General features: G+C 42.1%; 1 protein-coding gene across 1 annotated transcript in view; it reads left to right on the top strand.

Moving 5' to 3' along the window:
* The window catches only part of CARMIL2 (capping protein regulator and myosin 1 linker 2), a gene marked incomplete at its 5' end in the record, with an annotated part of 66,309 nt that overhangs the window by 9,157 nt on the left and 37,609 nt on the right, over positions 1-19,543 (top strand). Inside the window, 16 exons of the mRNA XM_083370265.1 lie at positions 19-78; positions 1,256-1,377; positions 2,599-2,690; positions 4,163-4,233; positions 5,939-6,012; positions 7,046-7,121; positions 7,528-7,616; positions 8,569-8,663; positions 9,562-9,648; positions 9,987-10,096; positions 13,363-13,440; positions 13,660-13,736; positions 17,312-17,416; positions 17,569-17,638; positions 18,471-18,552; positions 19,363-19,459. Of these exons, the coding sequence (XP_083226391.1) occupies positions 19-78; positions 1,256-1,377; positions 2,599-2,690; positions 4,163-4,233; positions 5,939-6,012; positions 7,046-7,121; positions 7,528-7,616; positions 8,569-8,663; positions 9,562-9,648; positions 9,987-10,096; positions 13,363-13,440; positions 13,660-13,736; positions 17,312-17,416; positions 17,569-17,638; positions 18,471-18,552; positions 19,363-19,459 (1,385 nt within the window). The remainder of the gene's footprint in view (positions 1-18; positions 79-1,255; positions 1,378-2,598; positions 2,691-4,162; positions 4,234-5,938; positions 6,013-7,045; positions 7,122-7,527; positions 7,617-8,568; positions 8,664-9,561; positions 9,649-9,986; positions 10,097-13,362; positions 13,441-13,659; positions 13,737-17,311; positions 17,417-17,568; positions 17,639-18,470; positions 18,553-19,362; positions 19,460-19,543) is intronic.

The following is a 19,543-nucleotide window of genomic DNA, read 5'->3' as shown; positions in this document are numbered from 1 at the left end:
GTCCCTTTCTCTTTGCAGATCCAAGTTAGCTTCAGCTTCCTAGCTGTGCAGTTTATCCAAATGAGAGAAGCTAAAAAGGTAAGTTGAGGTTGGGGAATGGACTGTGAGATCTCCTTCCTCCTCTATAAAATAGGCTTTTCTCCCACCCCTGCTTGTTGAGTCAATGGTCTCTTCTTGGGTAAAACCCTTTTGTTTCTTATAGAAAATGTTCCAAAGAAATTGTCATAAGAATTTGCATATGATCCGATCTCCAATCTTTGCTTGCAACAGAACAAGACATTTTTTTAAAAAAAAAATTGCAGCCTTCTCCTTGGCAGCTCCTGACATCTTCATTGTTGTTCACTTGTCTTCACTTTCTTTTTGAGCACCAATGACGCACAGACATTTAAGGGATGGGAACATTTTCATGGCACTAGAAATGAAGTAAGTAGAAGCATTGGTCTAGCTCAGGGGTAGGCAACCTCGGCTCTTTTATGACTCATGGACTTCAAGTCCCAGAATTCCTGAGTCAGCATAGCTGACTCAGGAATTCTGGGAGTTGAAGTCCATGAGTCATAGAAGAGCCGAGGTTGCCTACCCCTGGTCTAGCTGATGACTGCAGGAAAAGGCACAGGAGACAGGGTGCCCAGAACTCTTAAGAGCCCTGACATTCAACAGTCAGTCTAATCTGATTGAAATTGCAAATGTCCAGGAGCGAAAGGCCACCAGTGCCTTTTAGAATAAAATTGCATGCCTTCTACTCATTAAGAAATCAAGCCCAGGAACACAGCATTTCCTTACAATCTAAGGGATGGTTGACTTAGCTTAATGTTGCTGGCAGCCATGGCTGAAATCACCTGGTGTTTGGGAGATGGCTGTTTCCAGCCTGCCTTGAAACTCTAGAACAGTGTTTCCCAACTTTAACAACTCTAAAATGTGTGGACTTCAACTCCCCATGCTGGCTGGGAAGTTCTGGAATGGTCATTAAATGAACCCAGCTTGCCCCCTTGATTTGGTTTGTGGGAAGCTGGCTGGGAAGATCACAAATGGTGATCACATGACAACAGGATGCTGCAACCATCATCAATGCATGTCAGTTGCTAAGCACCCAAATTTTGATTATACGACTCGGAGGATGCTGCAGCAGTTGCAAGGACCGATCATAAGTCGCAATTTTCAGCAGTGTTGTTACTTCGAACGGCCACTAAACAAATGGCTGTAAGCCGAGAATTACCTGTACTGGCTTCTCATATTTCTTCCCCCTCAATCTGTCCAGATTGTGATAGAAACTGACACCTCTTCCTTTGAGTTTGACTTCCTGTCATCGGACGATCTGGAACAAGCAGTCAGTCACATGATTACATCACTCAAAAAGGTTTTTCCAGGATCCTCACCTGGGTAAGGAGTTGGCTGGGATGATAAACCAGTAAAGATGTCCCAAAGCTGATTTTCCAAAAGGCAACTGGACTTTTTTAGTTTTTTTTCCTTCTTCAGAACTTCTTTTCAGAACTTCTTCAGTTCTGAAGAAGCTTCTTGGATGAGAAGTTCTTGGATGAGAAGTGTGAAATGGTCTCAAGAGGTCGACGGATCGGAACCATCCTCTGCTATCAACTTGTGAAATGGTCTCATGAGGTCGATGGATCGTTAAGGTGCTTCCAAGTGAAAGGCATCACGCAAGAATGCGATCATTCAAAGCTTTATTTAACGATAAAGTAAATAGAAAGAGTTTCCTGGCATGGAGGCCTCCATGCCTGGATTGTAAGCTAGCAGAAGAACAAAGAGAGAGCAAGCAAGCATAGCATAGCTAGACTAGAACTAGACTAGACAAAGAGCAGCCCCTTGAGCAGAGGTATTTATGGGGGGTCTCAGCCCCTCCCTAACCATAAAACTCTCTTGCCAATGGGGCTGCAGGGGCCGGGGACCCCTGACCCATCAGTGGAAGCAAAGAAGCCTCTTTGCTCCCATCGGATGACCTTTTTGGGGAACTGCCAATGGCTGGCACAAAACATCTAACAAGAAGTTCTTGGATGAAGAAGCTTCTGAAGAAGTTCTGAAGAAGTTCTGAAGAAACTCCTTGGAGGAGAAGTGAAATGTTTTCAAGGAAAAAAAACAAAGTCCAGTTGCTTTTTTGGAAAAAGCACCTTTGGGACAACCATGACCTAGAAGATGATTGAGAATCTCCATAGACATACAACCACTAAAGATGGAATCTAGGGATGCCCATTGAAGCCCGCCCGTTGATACCTTGGTTTTCCAGATCTTGTTGAATTACAGCTCTCCACATTCTTGTTCCCTAGCCATGTAACAAGGGCTGATGATAACCAAAGTTCTCTCCTCTGTGTTAGAAAATTCTATTCAGAAGGGATGGTTTAGATGTTGTGACTAAGGCTAAGATTGAACATGCCCACCTTTTAATTATTCAATACAATATTTATATCTTCTGATATCAAAGCCATTGTGAAGGATTAGAAATTTAGAAGGAACATGTTTTCAAAAGGCAGTAGTTTCTCTCATCCGACTCAGAAGGAAGAAGCTCTGAAATATAAAATGGTACTCAGCACTTTTTTTTAATAAAATGATTTCTTTCATGCAAATTTAATCACTCACTTGATGTTACAGAGATCTCCTCCAGAATGCCTCTCCCAGCTTGCTTGCAAGAATCCAAGGGATGATTGATTCCTTGGAAGAAGCATGGAAAGAAAGTCCTTGTGGTAATTCAACTATATGGAAATTAATGGGGGGGGGAGAAATATTTCAAGTAATAGTCGATCCAAGTGGCAATTAGAGAACAGTTGATCTCAATGCATGGTTAAAGTGGTGATAAAGCTATATCATTATTCCCTGAAACTGGGGTAAGTTTCTTGAAGAAGGAATAGATAACCCAAGAGCCTCCAAAATGGTTGGGACTACAACTTCTTAATACTCTCTCCAAGGGAATTGTAGCTGAGGAGAGTCAGCATCTAAATAGCCTTGAAGGTACCATATACCTAGTCCCCTTGATTTAATGCACAAATGTGTTGTTGATATCTTTCTCAAAATCTTTTTTTCAAAATAAATAAATAAATGTTACTGTCCAGTCTAAACATCTGCATGCTTCCTGAAGCAGAACGTCTAGGTGTGCCACAAGATCTTAATGACCTTCAGTTTGGAAATACTGCTAAGCTTCTGAACTGTTTTCCTTCCCCCTCTTTGGAAAGCATTTTAAGCAATGTTTTCTGTCCGTATTCATCTCAGAAGCACCTACAAAAGTAACTGGGGGGTGGGGGGGGGCCTCCTGGGCGGAAAGGATTTGCCGGTGACACCACTGTTGCCCAGAGGACTCCCAATTGCCAACAGTACAGGTAATCCTCAACTTACGACCACAGTTGAGCCCAACATTGCTGCTGCTAAGTGAAACATTTGTTAAGCGAGTTTTGCCCCATTTTACGACTTTTCTTGCTACTGTTGTCAAGTGGATCACTACAATTGTTAACTTAGTGACACGGTTCTTAAGTGATTCTGGCGCCCCCTCCCCCCCCATTGACTTTGCTTGTCAGAAGGTCACAAAAGGAGATCACATGACCCCGGGATGTTGCAACCCTCATAAATATGAGTCAGTTGCCAAGCCTGATCACGTGACCATGGGGGATGCCGCAACAGGTCGTAAGTGTGAAAAACAGTCATACATCACGTTTTTCAAGGCCATTATAACTTAGAACGGTCACTAAGTGAGCTATTGTAATTTGAGGACTGCCTGTAATGCAATCTTTGAGGAGGGTCCTTTCATGTCCCTGATAACCGAGTGCGACTCTGGGAACTGAACCCGTCTCCCAAGGGCTCTTGAGAATGCATTAGTTACAACTACATTGTACTCTTATTTAGTATCCTTTCAGGGATCTTTAGATCAATTGATGGCTCTCTGTAAAGTTATACTCACTAGAGAAGAGCCTAATGCTGGGAAAGATTGAGGGCAATAGAAGAAGAGGACGACAGAGAATGAGGTGGCTGGATGAAGTCCCTGAAGCAGGAGGTGTGAGCTTAAAGGGACTCCAGAAGATGGTAGAGGACAGGAAGGCCTGGAGGAACGTTGTCCATGGGGTCGCAATGCATCGGACACAACTTCGCAGCTAACAACAACAATAACAAAGTTATACAAGCTCTTCCCCTGCCATCTACAACAATTGCCATTTTTTCACACTTGCAGGTGGATTCTCAGAGACCTACGCTGCCCTCTGCGATTACAGTGGCCTTTCTGCCCAAGAGGAAATCCAGTGGGTAAGGTGGCATGCTAGAAAAAAGATGAGTCATTCTTAGCTCAAGCCAGAAACACGAGAAGAATTTGGGGCCTTGTAGAACCACCAACTTCTTCGCTTTCTCTGGCTTGGTGTATCAACCCAGAATCCAGGCAAGGATCGCTTTTGGTTGAGACCCAGACATCCTTGCTGTGAATTTTTCAAAAGATTGGAGACGGTCCGTTTATTGCCTTTGGGAATGGGAGTGCCTGCGCCTTTACCACAGTTTCTCTTGTCAACCAGTTAAGTTCTTTGAAAGGTTCAGGGATAGAGGATTTGAGGTTTGACGTTCCGAAATTACTACTTCTGCCAAGATCAATTACACACAGATTTTCTTCGGGGTAAAGGTGGAACGTACGTGGCAAATTTGTCTGCTAGACCCGATAAGAAATTAGCTCAAGAATGCCGTTGGGGAGGGGGAAAAAATCAGCATTGTGTTTTTATTTCACCCTCCTTATTTACAGAAATATAAGGTGCTGCTTTTAGGGATGCGGTGGCTCAGTGGGTTAGGATGCTGAGCTCGTCGATCAGAAAGTCGGCATTTTGGCGGGTCAAATCCCGAGTGCCGCGTAGCAGAGTGAGCACCTGTTACTCGTCCCAGCTTCTGCCAACCTAGCAGTTTGAAAGCACGTAAAAATGCAAGTAAAAAAATAGGGACCACTACGGTGGTGGGAAGGTAACAGCGTTCCGTGCGCCTTTGGCATCTAGTCATGCCGGCCACATGACCACAGAGACGTCTTCGGACAAGCACTGGCTCTTCAGCTTTGAAACGGAGATGAGCACCGGCCCCTAGAGTCAGAAACGACTAGCATGCGGGGGAACCTTTACCTTTACCTTTAAGGTGCTGCTTTTAGCACTTTGCCTACCACATTTTAGCGGTATGCCTACAAAGTAGATGTTCTCTCAGGCCTTCAGGTGGATCCTTAGGGAACCCCTGGCAGTTTTAACATTGTAGGGAGCTTCGGTTTATAGGCTCCTCGTTTTTGTTATTTTCAATTTTAAGGAAGGTCATTGGGCAGTCTTTTTTCTCTCCTAAACAAACTTTGCCTTTAGAACTCAGTGGAGCATGAGAAGTAGTCATGTAGAGCTGACTTGTATCCGGCAGCAGAGATGAGTCAGGGGAATATGGAGAGAAAGCGACGAACGCACAGTTGGGGTCAACCTGACCTCCTTCGCAGGAGGGATGAAACAAATGGCTTGAGGTCAGAACGGAATAGCAGAGTTGGAAGGGACCCTGGGGGGGGTTCTTCTTGTCCAACCCCCTCCTCAAGCACAAGGCCCATTTCAGAAAAGCAGGTGTCCAGTCTTTTCATAAAAGCCTCCAGCGACCAAGAACCCACCACTTCTGAAGGCAAAGCCGTTCCACTGGTTGATTGTTCTAACTGTCAGGGAGTTTCTCCTTAGTTCCAGGTTGCTTCTCTCCTTGATTAGTTTCCATCTGTTGCTCCTTGCCCTGCCTTCAGGTTCTTTGGAGAATAAGTAGACCTCGTCTTTTCTGTGACAGCCCCTCAAGTCCTGGAACGCTGCTATCAAGTCACCCCCATAGCCCTTCTTTTCACTAGAAAACGTCTTTTCAATTTTCACAAGGTCGTTTCAAATCACTCGGGTGCTCAGCAAAGATAGCGACTCTTCACTGATCACAAATTCTTATTGATAGTAAGAGAAGACTTTCTCTCTCTCTCTCCCAGGATGTGGATAATATTTATCGTGCCCGGGGATGCAGAGAATTCAACCTCTTGGATTTCAACCATCTGCCCAGCCAGTGAGTCTCTATCAAAGAATGCTGGGGTAGCGGATGGGCTTAGATGTGCAAAGCTGGAGTTTGTGCGACAGCAATCGTGAAAGAGTGTTCAAATAAGCTGAAACACCTGCAATCCACAATTCCATTTGTTGCTTTGCCAAAGGAAGCAGAATTCTAGCCTTCCATGGGGAGTCCTCAATTTACGACTGCAATTGGGACCAGAATTTCTGTTGCTAAGCAAGGCAGTTGCTAAGGGAGTAACACACGCACACACCGATTTTACAACCTTTTTTTGCCATGTCGTTAAGCAAATCACTACAGCGGTTAAGTGAGCGACGCAGTTTTTAAACGAATTCAGCTCACCCCACTGGCTTTGCTGGCTGTGAAGTTTGCAAATGGCAATCACACGTCCAAGCATGCTGCAACTGTAAACAAATGCCAGTTGCTGGGGTGGGGGCGAGGGGGGGGCTGAATTTTGATCATGCGGAAGCTGCAATGGGTAGACATAAGTCCCTTTTTTCAGCGCCACTGTAACTTTTAGCGCTAAGCGAAATGATTGTAAGTCACAGACTAGCTGTATTTGAGTAGAGGTCTTCGACTAAGGTAACACTACAGCTTTTTAATTCTCAACCCCTTAGCAAAGCTAAGGAGGGGATCATGCAAATCGTCTGTTTGGTTGATGGGTATCTGGATATGCCACAGAGAGGTAAATCACATCCCTGTTTGACCAAACAGGAGTTGTTCTTTATATTTGCAGGACAGCCTAAAGTCAAGTATCATAATAGAATAATAGGGCTGGAAGGTGACCCTGGAGGTCCTCTAGTCCAACCCCTCTGCTCAAATAGGAGACCCTATACCATTCCAGACAATTGGCTGTCTCATCTCTTCTTTAAAACCTCCAGCGATGGAGCACCCACCATTTTAGGAGGCAACCCGTTCCACTGGTTAATTGTTCTCACTGTGGTTTGATGAGATTCTTCCTGCACTGCTATCTTAGTTACAACTCTTTCCTACGGACACTGAGATTAAGTACATTGCTTTTATTTTTCTGCAGAGATGTCGCCCTTTGTGTGGCCAGCTTATCATTTAATCAGTGGTTTACAAAGCTAAGTTGCAAAGACTTCAAACTGGTGAGTGCAGCCAAGAGACCTAAACCCACCCATCTCCCATCTAAACAGGTTTAATCCTAATCACGTTTAGCACGTTGTATAAAAAGCATCTTGATGAGCTAAGATTATTGTGTGGAAAAGGTTACAGTCTCTCTGAAATAAAATAAGTTTTAATGTTCCCATAAACCAGCCCAGGATGGGATAATGATCAGAAGGGAAAATGAGAGAATAGATGAAGTTGGATAGAAATGCAATAGGGGTTTTCAATACTGATTATTGATTATTAACCTGCCGTAGACCAGTAAAAGGTCAAGAAGTGCCTGGCCGTTCTTTGATCACAACTTTCAATCTTTTCCGTAACTTTTCCCTGTGCTTTCATTTCTTAGCTTTGTCTGGGTGTGGCTCTTTTCATTTTTCTTTACAACAGAGTCACGTTATTTTGGAGGAGATTCTTCTGGCCCTGAGAAAATCAGTGACTTTGAAAGAGTTGGAACTGGAAAACTGTGGTTTAAAAAGGTAAGCAAAGGGGTCTGAACCACAGCTCCCATAGAAATTTAAGAAATAAAATTCTAGCTGTGGTAAAATGTGGAAGCTTTTCTGAAAAGTGAGTTTGCTTTAGAGTAAACAACTAAGAGATCTGAAAATTTAAAGCAAACCGTAGTCGAAGAAGCACTGCAGTTATTCAGCGGTGAGTAAAACTATCTTAGAGGGACGTGGTGGCTCAGTGGGTTAGGACGCTGAGCTTGTCGATCAGATGGTCAGCAGTTTGGCGGGTCGAATCCTGAGTGCTGCATAACAGAGTTGAGCGCCTGTTACTCGTCCCAGCTTCTGCCAACCTAGCAGTTCGAAAGCACGTAAAAATGCAAGTAGAAAAATAGGGACCACTCCGGTGGGAAGGTAACAGCGCTCCGTGCGCCTTTGGCGTCTAGTCATGCTGGCCACATGACCACAGAGACGTCCTTGGACAAACGCTGGCTCTTCGGCTTTGAAACGGAGATGAGCACCAGACCCTAGAGTCGGAAACAACTAGCACGCAAGTGCGGGGGAACCTTTACCTTTACCTTTACCTTTAAAACTATCTTGGAAAATAACCAAACAAAAGAACTTCAACCCACAAAATCAAAACAAAGCTATTTAATGAAATAGAATGAATCATTGCTATTAGTAGTAGTAGCAGCAGTAAAATTTGTATACCGGCTGAGTCCCAATTACTCTGGGCAATTCAACAAATTTTATTTGTTTTAATTTTACACATAGCTGCATTATAGTTTTGGAGAAATCAGAATACTGTATTTTCAGTTATTTCATGCTGTGCACAAATGCAGCCCATCCACACCACTAAAAAACTCATGCACAGCTCCTTGAAGGAGGAAGCAAACTCCAGACAACTACAAATATTTGCCCACAGCCTTGTATATCTCTCTTCATGGATTTCTTGTCATTGTGTGAAATTGTCTCTCTTTTGTAGTGACTTTGCTCAGCAGATGGCCCTTGTCCTTCAAGAATATCCAGACTCTGCTTTAAACAGCCTTAATCTCTCTAGAAACCTCCTGGAGGACCGAGGTAGGACATTCCCAATGTCTCAGCAGATGCTTTGAAGTAGGATTTCCCATAATCTGGCCATAAAAATGGATTGGATTCATCACTTGTTGTTGTTAGCTGCGAAGTCATGTCTGACCCATCACGACCCTATGGACAACGTTCCTCCAGGCCTTCCTGTCCTCTACCATCTTCTGGAGTCCATTTAAACTCACGCCTACTGCTTCGGTGACTCCATCCAGCCACCTCATTCTCTGTCGTCCCCTTCTTCTCTTGCCCTCAACCTTTCCCAGCATTAGGCTCTTCTCCAGTGAGTCCTTCCTTCTCATTAGGTGGCCAAAGTATTTGAGTTTTAGCTTCAGGACCTGGCCTTCTAAAGAGCAGTCAGGGTTGATCTCCTCTAGGACCGACCGGTTTGATTGCCTTGCAGTCCAAGGGACTCGCAGGAGTCTTCTCCAACACCATAGTTCAAAGTCCTCAATTCTTTGGCGCTCAGCCTTTCTTATGGTCCAACTTTCACTGCCATACATTGTGGATTCATCACTACTGTTCAGCTTTTCAACTATCATATGATTAAAATGGAATGATAGAAATGGTTCTGAACTTGCTGGTGGGGTTCTACAGTTGGTGCCATCTTTCTCCACCATGGGTGCCCACCATGAAGGAGCCTGTTGTAGAGTTGGTTCTATGTTGATCAGATCTAGGGAGATCCAGGTTCAAGCCCACAATTAGACATGGAAAACTATTGAGAGAATTATAAAGCCAATTATGGTAGAATCTCATATGGGTGTATGCATCGATTTGAGTTTGCTCATATAGTCTTCACTATAGAAACCTGTGGTACACTATCAGCAGATAACTATAAATGGTGGATTACACCATCTCTATGACTTATCTCTGGTTGACTTTACTCTGCCTACAGGTATAATTGCTCTAAGCCAGACCTTCGAGCAAAGGAACAAGGGTTTCCATTCCTTGAACTTCTCAAGGACTTGTGTGACTCAGAAAGGTAAACCCCATCCTTGTTCTTCTCTACAAAGGTTCTAATAATGAACTCCCTCTGTCTGAAATCCATAAACTCTCTTTTTCATTGGATCACTATTGCTGCTTTACTGTGAGATCTCTCACCATGACCGAAGGCCTTCTACTTGTACAAACTATAGCTTGTTCAGCGTATGTTTAAATCCAACACTGTGCACATTCCATCCTCAAACTTTTCTCTAAAATTATTTCTTCTGGGAGGAAGTTCTGAAGAAAATTCTCTTTCATGAAATTGATTGAGCCCTGGGGAATTTCTCTGCCCAGCAATATTCCTAACATGATATTTTTTTTACTGTCTCTTGCCAGGAATGATGGCCTTATGTCTATCTTTCATCAACAATGGACAATTCAGAACCAGCCTGTCCCATCTGGATCTCTCTGGAAACCCAGGAAGTTTGCTGGCTGAAGGTGGAAATGTAAGTGTGAATGGCTTTTGGGAGCAGTTTAACAAATAAGTCTGCTTTCTTCACTCCTTAGGACAGAGAGAAATCCTAGTTCTCAACTTTAAAGCTGTCATCCTAGCCATTTTTGTTGGCCATGTGAGCTGCCAGGGGGTGTGAGCTGCCATATTCAGTCTCACAACCCAAACTCAGATTTCTTCATCCTGCACATGCCTTCTGGCAGTTGGGACTAGATGAGTAGACTTCAATCTAGTGACAATGGATCTTAGAGAAGAAGGGTTGAATCAGCTCAGCTCTTTGGAGTTTCAGACTTTGGACCCCAGTTCTTCACTGGTAAATCCATCATCACATGAGAGGTTTTCTTTCTCCAAATACAAAAAGAATCAAGACAAGATGACAAAGCCACGAGGAGCCTGAAAGATAGTAAACACTCTTTTTCCCCCCAATGCAGGTAGTCCTTGACTTAGAACAGTTCATTCAGTGACCCTTTAAAATTAAAACAGCATTGGAAAAGTTACTTAGGACCGTTTTTCACACTTACGACCTTTGCAGCATCCCCGTGATCATGTGATCAAAAATCAGAAGCTTGGCAACTGACTCACAATTTATAACGGTCGCAGCGTCCTGGGCTCATGTGATCACCTTTGGCAACCTTCTGACAAGCAAAGTCAATGGGGAAGCCAGATTGATTTAACAACCGTGTCACTAACTTAACGACTGCAGTGACTCACGTAACAACTGTGGCAAGAAAGGTCATAAAATGAGGCAAAACTCACTGAACAAGGGTCTCACTTAAGCAACAGAAATTTTGGGTCTCAGCTGTGGTTGTTAGCCAAGGATTACCTGTAATATCAGAAGAGTCTTTTTGGAGAACCAGATCTTGATGCTTAGTCTCAAATAATGTAATGGGAAGGCACCCAGTCCCTTCTAGGAAAGATATTCCAAAGTCTTGTTGCCCCAGTCTTGTTTTTTCATCCCTCCATTCAATTAAGTTGATAAGAGGATGACTTTATGTGCCGAATGGAATATATACAGGTCATCCTTGACTTACGAGCAGAAATTTCTGTTGCTAAGTCAGAAATCAAGTGAGTTTGCCCTATCTGATGACTTTTCTTGCCACATTTGTCAAAGGAATCACTGTAATATCCTTGTTAAGTGAATCTGGCTTTGCTTGTCAGAAGGTCACAAAAGGGAATTACCTGAGCCTGGGATGCTGCAACTGTCATAAATATGAACCAGTTGCCAAGCATCTGAATGTAAATCACATGATCATGGGGATGTTGCAAGGGTTATCAGTGTGAAAAACAGTCATACACCCCGTTTTTCAGTGCCATTGTCATTTTGAATGGCCACTAAGCAAACCCTTAAGTCAAGGACTACCAGTCGTAAGGATTAGATGGGACAGTGGATCCGTATGATGAAAAGATAAATTAAGTCTACATTATGTGGTGATTTGCTTGCTGGTGGCAGTTAAAGAACTGATACACTTTTGTCTGGTTATAGCCAAAGGCTTTTCAATTCAAGCATACAAAAGAAGTGTTAAAATGCAGAGGCATTTCCATTTAATTGCTCTCAAACCAATAAAAGTAGATTTCAAAACATAAAAACATTCCACATACTCATATCCGTTGCAATCAACTGCATCCCACAAGAGAAGAATTGCTCTCAATTTTCTCGCTGCTTCAGCAACCTTTGCAACCAGCCCCGTGATTACATAGTTTTCACCCATCAGAGATTTTATGACTTATCAGTATCTGAGGAACTGTTCTGTTGTTGAGAAAATGTTCCTTCTAGAATTGACACATAATTGGTAAAAGAGTAAATAAGGCAAAATATTGGCGGTTTTCCCCAATGAAAGAGATATAACATTCATGGTTCACTAATTGTGCTTGTACTTCTGAAACAATTTCCTTACTAATTAAATAGAATTGTGGTCAGAGATGCTCAGTAACTGATGTGGGTTTTTAACAATTGGATTTTAATCTGAGTTTGTACCATGAGTCCTTTTATCAACGCTGTAATATTTGTAATATTGTTCCGCCAGCTATCATCCTACTTACCTAGGTAAGATAGTGGATTGAATGCCTTCACTTTGTTGTGTTACACAATCAAGTCCATAATTAGTTCATGCTTTACAAGTAAAGGGGAATATTTTGGTGAACTAAGATCACCTTTAACGGCTGAAGAATCAAGAAATCAGATAATGACTAGATCACTCATCTTGGTGAGGCCAATGCAGGAGGGTTGCTCTTTTTTTTAAAAAAAAAAACTCTTTTAAAATCTTGTGCTATAGATTAAATCAGCACTACTGATTTTTAACAGTCACATGGCCAAAATTTTAAAAGTTCTTTAAAAGTCACAAAAATGACTGACAAATGTGTAGCGTCGCACCTTTTCTTAAGCTATCCCAACCTTAAACTTTTTTGTAAAGATAGTTCAATGGAGACCAGAAACATCACTAATGAAGCTCCAGCAGATATTACAGATTAGCCTTTGACTTACCACAGTCCATTTAGCGACCATTCAAAGTTACAACGGCAGTGAAAACAGTGACTTATAACCATTTTTCACACTTATGACCCTTGTAGGGATCATGTGATCTCCTTTGGCGACTTTCTGACAAACAAGTCAATGGGGAAGCCAGGTTTGCTTCACAGCCATGTTACTAATTTAACAACTGCAGTGATTCACTTAACAATGCAGCAAAAACAGGTCGTTAAAATGGGGCAAAACTAGCTTAACAAATTTCTCAATTAGCAACAGAATTTTGGGTCCAATTGCGGTATAATCTCATAAAATCATTTTTACAGCAGGACTTTTGCTCCATTTCTGAATGCTTCAGGGGTAGATAATGTTATGCACAGGTGGTCTTTGATTCATAACCATTTGTTTTAACGACCGAATTTACAACAGCAATGAGAAAAATCACTTGCAATCCGTCCTCACACTTCCCATAGCCACATAATCAAAATTTGGATGCTTAGCAACTGGTATGTAGCATCCCGGGACCCTTTATGACCTTCCCAGGTGGCTTCCTACAAGCATAATCAATGGGGAGAGCCACATGTGCTTAAACACCAAAATTGATAAGCATGGCAAAAAAAGCTTGTAAAATTGGGTGCAGCTCACTTAAGAATGGCCTTGTTTAGGCAAAAAAAAAAATCTGATCCTGATTGTGGCTGTAAGAAGTTGAGGATTACCTGTCGTGGCCTAACTAGAAATTCTTGAGAACAGCACAGTAGAAATCGCTCTTTTCATTACTTCTTCTCTGTCTCTTTCAGAGCTTGTTTTGCTTCCTGAGTCAGCCAAACACTATGGGTCATCTTAATCTCTCTGGGTCAGACTGCGCTTTGGATATGGTGAGCAACTAGCAAACATTGTTTCCGATCCTCCTGGAATTTGTGACACCCTGTCCTTTTTCTGCATCATTTTGGTGAAGTCCATCATGATTGCAAAGAATGTCATGAGCACCTGTAGTAAAAGGACACGGAAACCCTTGTATGTTAAGCTAAACATCTGGTCCATGAGTTGAATTGTTTCTCACCAATGTTCCTGGCTATTTTTATTCCTCTCGCCAGCTCTTCGATGCCTTGGCTGGTGGGTGCTGTCTAAAGCTGACTCATCTGAATCTCTGCAAGAATGTTTACTCTCACAAGTAAGAGCCTGAAATGTTTTGCTGAACTTCTCTGGCTGGGGGACAGGCTTGTGAGGCGGTGGGAAGGCTGGGTTCACCTCTGCTCTTGTACACATCTGGCTTGGAATTTGATAGAGGAAAGAATGCCATCGGCATTGGCCAAATCCCCGTCTGTCAATGGCAAAAGACATCTCTCTTTGGAACAGCTGACATCCTACAACAATATTTTTAATTCCATTGAACAACAAACTCGGCTTATCCCAGGTCCTTGGGAAATGGATGCAATAGGTGAATAAACATCCCGGATCCACTCGGAACATCTGGCTGATTGTGTGATGAACCACAGTAAATCTTCCTAAGGACCTGGGATCAAACCATAACCGCCTATCACAAGTCCTTGGGAAGGACTCAATTGGTGGATAAAAATGCCAGATTCACTCTAAACATCTGGCGAACTATGCAAACAACCATAATAATGAATAATGGATGAATAATGAATAGTAACAGGCACCTTGTGCAAACCCGAAACATCTGGAGCATCTCTTAAATACCATCAGCATTGACAAAATCCCCAACAGTCAATTACAAAAGGCAGCTTGACTCGGAACAGCTTACATCCTGCAACAATACATTTAATACCATGAAACAAGAACATCTGCCTATCTCAGGTCCTTGGGAAGGACTAGATAGGGGAATTAAAATGTCAAATCCAGTCTTCACCTCTGGCTGACTGTGGAGCCAACCGTGATAATGATATATTAAATGCTTATGCCACCCAAGTCCCAGCAGCTTTTGGCAATTTATAACTGTTAAACCTTTTAAAAACAAAGAACAAATAGAAGGGAAAAAAGACAAAAATAGTATAAGGATAAAGAACAATAATAGGAAAGAACATTAACCTAGAAGGAAGCAGAAAATGGCTTTGCCTCTTCTTAAACAAGCTGGCCTTTCTATGCTCCCTTACCTATTGCCATTTGGCACAACTCTGAGGCTGCATCTTTCCAGATGACGAAATATTGGAGCTTAACTACAAATGAAAGAGAGCAATTGCCGTCCCAGGCAAACACAGCCAGATGCAAAAGCAAATCACAATGGTTCAAGTTGCAAGATTGAGCACAGATATACAGAGAAGAAAGGGAGGGCTTTTGCAAGGCGAGGCTTATAAGAACTCAAATCAAACAGTTCTTGAGTGGGGGGGGCAGGGTGGGGGGGAGGCTAGATCATATATAGTCAGTCTGTTTGAAGCAGGAGGGAGGTGCCTTCCATTTTAAAATTACTTCTGGCTTCCGAGAGCTCTGAAGGGTTAAACTGGAGATGAGGCCAAAAATATTTGGCCTTTCCCGCCCCTACCCAGCCCCCTTTTGGTAATATATAGTTTCAATTCACCCATTTTGTATTATTGTTTAATGTTAACTAAGCTTAATCGGATAGGCAACCTTGGCTCTTTTATGACTGGTGGACTTCAACTCCCAGAATTCCTGAGCCAGCATGGCTCAGCTTGGAAACCTCTCCCTTTCTCCTCAGCATGGCTGGCTCAGGAATTCTGGGAGTTGAAGTCCACTAGTCATAAAAGAGCCAAGGTTGCCCACTCCTGTCCTAGACATACAACAATTCATTTAGTGACCGTTCAAAGTGACAACGGCACTGAAAAATGTGACTTGCGACTTATTTTTCACAGTTATGACCTTTGCAGCAGCCCCATGATCATGTGATCAAAATTCAGATGACTGGCAACTGATTCGTATTTATGACGGCTGTATCCCGGGGGATGATGGGATCCCCTGTTCAGAACTGCTGACAAGCAATGGGGAAGCCAGATTCAGTTAACAACTGGGTTACTCACTTATCAACTGCGGTGATTCACTTAACAAATGACATACTAAAATGGGACAAAACTCACTTAACAAACGTCTCACTTAAGCACAGAAATTTTGGGCTGAATGGTGGTTGTAAGTCAAAGGCTACCTGTGTATCGTTTTAATCTTTCCCAACATTTTGTATGATTTATATATATATATATATTTTCACCCTGTGCTTTTTGAGTGACACTAAAGATAGAAATACACAAGTAGCGCACAGGGGAAGCTCGGTGTGTTTTTAGGGTGGTGAGAGGATACTTACTTTCATATTGCTTATTTTGGAATTTTAATCAAACTGCAAAAAAGATTTGCCTAGTTCCTGATGCAAGCTGCAGCCCGGATCTTGAAGATGTAATCATGTACGTGTTTGTAATTTAGATCTTGAGAGTAATCTCTGCCAGAATTTGCATTTGCACATTAAATCTTGGAAACTCAGAAGCAGCCTAGACATTAATATTTCTTCTACGGCCTCATGCGACCAACATCTACGTGATCTTTTCTAGTCTTTCCAGCTTTGCAGGGAGCTGTCTAGCAACACTGACAAACTGTCTTATTACTGAGACAAGAAAAGGGCTGTTCTCGAGATTGTTAAGCTAGAAGCAACTGCAACAGCCACCAGGCTGCGAAATTTTAAAAAGTGATGGATGAATCTATCCATTTTTATTTCTGACCTTTTTTTCATTCTCTGGTTGGTCTGGTGGTTAGAGCATCCGTTGGAGCAGTTTGTTGTGTGTTTTTAAAACTAAATGCACTCAGGTCTGCAAGCAATACAGACCATCTTATGTCCTACTTTTCCTAATAAATACAAGGAGGTTTTTTTTAAAAAAGTCTTAATTTATTTCCACATATATTTTAAAACAATTGAAGCACCCCCCAAAAAAATTAATTCCTATTTGAAAACATACAGTATTCGTAAAAATAACTAAATTAATTGTGGTTCTGACATGCTGGTTCAAGAGTGCAAAATGCCTTTTGCTGGAGAAATATTCAACTTTTGCGTATTCAGAACTGCTGTGTCCTTCTTTCTAGAATATCAAAAATTGCATTTCCTTTATGTTGAACTCCGTCCCTAGTAATTACTTGGATTCATCTATGTCAATGTTTCTCATCTTCAGCAACTTTAAGTTACGTGTCTGTGGAGATTCTCCATCATCCAGATGAAAGGTGATTTTTTCAAAAGGCAATTGGACAGTTTTTTCCTTGAAGACGTTTCGCTTCTTGACCAAGAAGCTTCAATGGTTCTGGAAGAATGGTGGGGGCTATGGAGCGAGTTTAAGTTATGTGGACTCCAATTCCCAGAATTCCCCAGCCCACCATGCTGGCTGGGAAATTCTGGGAGTTGCAGTCCACACATCTTAAAGTTGCTGTGTTTGAGAAACACTGATCTATGTTATTCTCTGGTTTGCCATAACTTTCTCATTCTTTTTTCCCCATCCTTCCCATTGAATTATTAACTAAATCTGATCTTGCTTAGTTTTCTGTGTTCAACAAAAGTCGGCTATGACTGGTTGTAAATACTGGTATCCTGTTGCTTCCCAAAATACAATTCTTGATTGGATAAAGACTGTGGAGTGTAGAAAGAGGGAAGGGTTCCCTTAGAGATGCTATCCTATCCCAATTCATGCTGGGTTTGTGGGACTCAATTACTACCATTTCCTGGAAGAGATGTGATTGCTTTCCAGGAGTTGGTGGGTCCTCAGATAAAATTTAGGAGCCAACCTTTTTTTTTCCCCTCAGAAAATCCAGAGGTGATCCTTTTGCAATTGGCCAGTTCTTCAGCCAAGCCTATGGCCTACAACACGTTTCCCTGTCTGGAACTAAGCTTCCACCAGAGGCTTTAAGGTAAAAGAGAGGTGAAAACTTTGAGCTGAACCCCCTGAGGGGAGAGACAGAAAGATGAAATATGGCCATGACATGGGAAAAAATGTGTTAAAGGATATGTCAACAAGAGAGTTGGCTAATTCATCACTTGTTTCTTTTTTAATTTTCCTCAGAGCTTTGCTTCAGGCTTTAGCCAACAACACCCAACTGAAGAACCTGCACCTGGACCTCAGTAATTGTGAGGTAAACAGAGATTGCCTAGGAAGCACATCTGATTGATGGTACAAGACCTGTTGTAGAAATTTGAAATGAAGAAGCTGGAAATACACAGGGAACACAATATTACAGCTCCCCCTTTCTCCCTGAGATTCATCAAGGACAGGGGTGTCAAACTCACAATGTTACGTGACGTATCGCAACTTTTTTCTCATTGACGGCAATGGGATGGACATGGTTTTGCTATGATGCATTCAGCCGTGGGCTGGCAGTTTGACACCCCTGATCTAGGAGAATAATGGGAAGTCATTCTAAATGTATTTTCTGTCACTGAGAGGGCTGGGGTTACAAGATTCCATTATGCAGATATAATTTTTGCAAAATTGCGCCCTTTTGGGTAGTCTTTTTGTGTTTAAATCAAGCCAAACAGAATGGGCTTGTTTAGAAAGACTGTGTTTTAATCGATTTTACTCATTAAAGCGACCACATCTTTTTTCCAGGTTGGTCTGGGGGAAAAAGTGTGTCTGCTTTAATGAAAAACCATAAAAAGGTTATGTTTGTGCAAGGTCTACAACACTTCTTTTGAATCAATCTGGAGGCCCTACATCTGCCATGAGAAAAAGAGACTAGTTGAATTTGGAAGTTCTGCTCAGCTATTTGTCCCCAGTCCTGATCATTCACTGCACCCTCCATGTTGGGAGATATCTGTCAATAGTTACAAGCTGCTTTCAGTAGCTACAGGGAAGATATATTGATTCTAAAAGCTTCTGAAGATTAAATGGATCGTGGTTTTCTGAATAGTTCAATGTAACTACAACAAAACTATCTGACCGTCACTGCTATAATCTTTATTTCTTAGCTGAGGTCGGCAGGAGCCCAGGTGATCCAGGATCTGATATCAGATGCTAGTTCAATATGTGACTTGAATTTGTCAGACAATGGTAGGTCTGTTTTTTCTCTTCCAGCCTGTTGAGAATAAGAGAATGGTGATGTTTGCTACATTTTTCATTCTGACATTAACCCAAGCAGTTGTCACTATATCTAGATAGCTGTCAGTGCTATCTGACTTTCAACTAGGATAAGTAGATTTTGAAAACAATTCTTTGTGGGATATCCAGAGTGCTCATTTAGTTCATGGTCAAGTCCAATCTCTTCTTTAAAATTTCCAGTGTTGGAGCACTCACAACTTCTGGAGGCAAGTCATCCCACTGATTAAATTGTTTTCACTGTCAGGAAATTTCTCCTTAGCTCCAGGTTGCTTCTCTTTTTGATTACTTTCCATCCATTGTTTCTTGTCCTGCCTTCAGGTGCTTTGGAGAATAGATTGACTCCCTCTTCTTTGTGGTCACCTGTAGTCCTTCTTTTCATTAAATTAGACATACCCAATGCCTACAAGCATTCTTTGTATGTTTTAATCTCATCAGTTTGCTTTCTGGGAGTTGGAGGGGAAGGGGAATCTATTTATTTTTTTAAACCGATACCGGTATGTCCTTTGTTCTTTTGAGGTCTCTGGCTGGCTTCCAATAATTCAATAAAAACCTAATAGTAAAAATCTCATTTAAAAAATCCCACCCTAAAATACCAAGAATGGCCTTGCAATTTTGTGAATAGTCCTTCTCCCATAAAAGCCATTGGCAAGAACAAGTCCATTGCATGCCCTCCACATTTCCAGGGTGTCCAATGGCTCAAAGCATTTACCTCCTCCTGAGTTAGACCCCTGTTATTCCTGTTTGAATGCCCCTTTTCTGCAGGCTTTGATTCCGACATGGTGACGCTGGTTTTGAGCATCAACCGAAGCCAATCCATTAAGCATGTCGCATTAGGGAAGAACTTTAACATCCAATCTAGGTAAGCATTCATCACTCTTTTTGGCATTAAAAAAGCAAGCCCCAAATAAAATAGCATTGCTATGCTTTTGATAAGGGTAGATCC

This window comes from Vipera ursinii (assembly GCF_947247035.1).
Source record: "Vipera ursinii genome assembly, chromosome: 10".
Classification (NCBI taxonomy): Eukaryota; Metazoa; Chordata; class Lepidosauria; order Squamata; family Viperidae; genus Vipera; species Vipera ursinii.
This window is presented reverse-complemented; position numbering and strand designations above follow the sequence as displayed.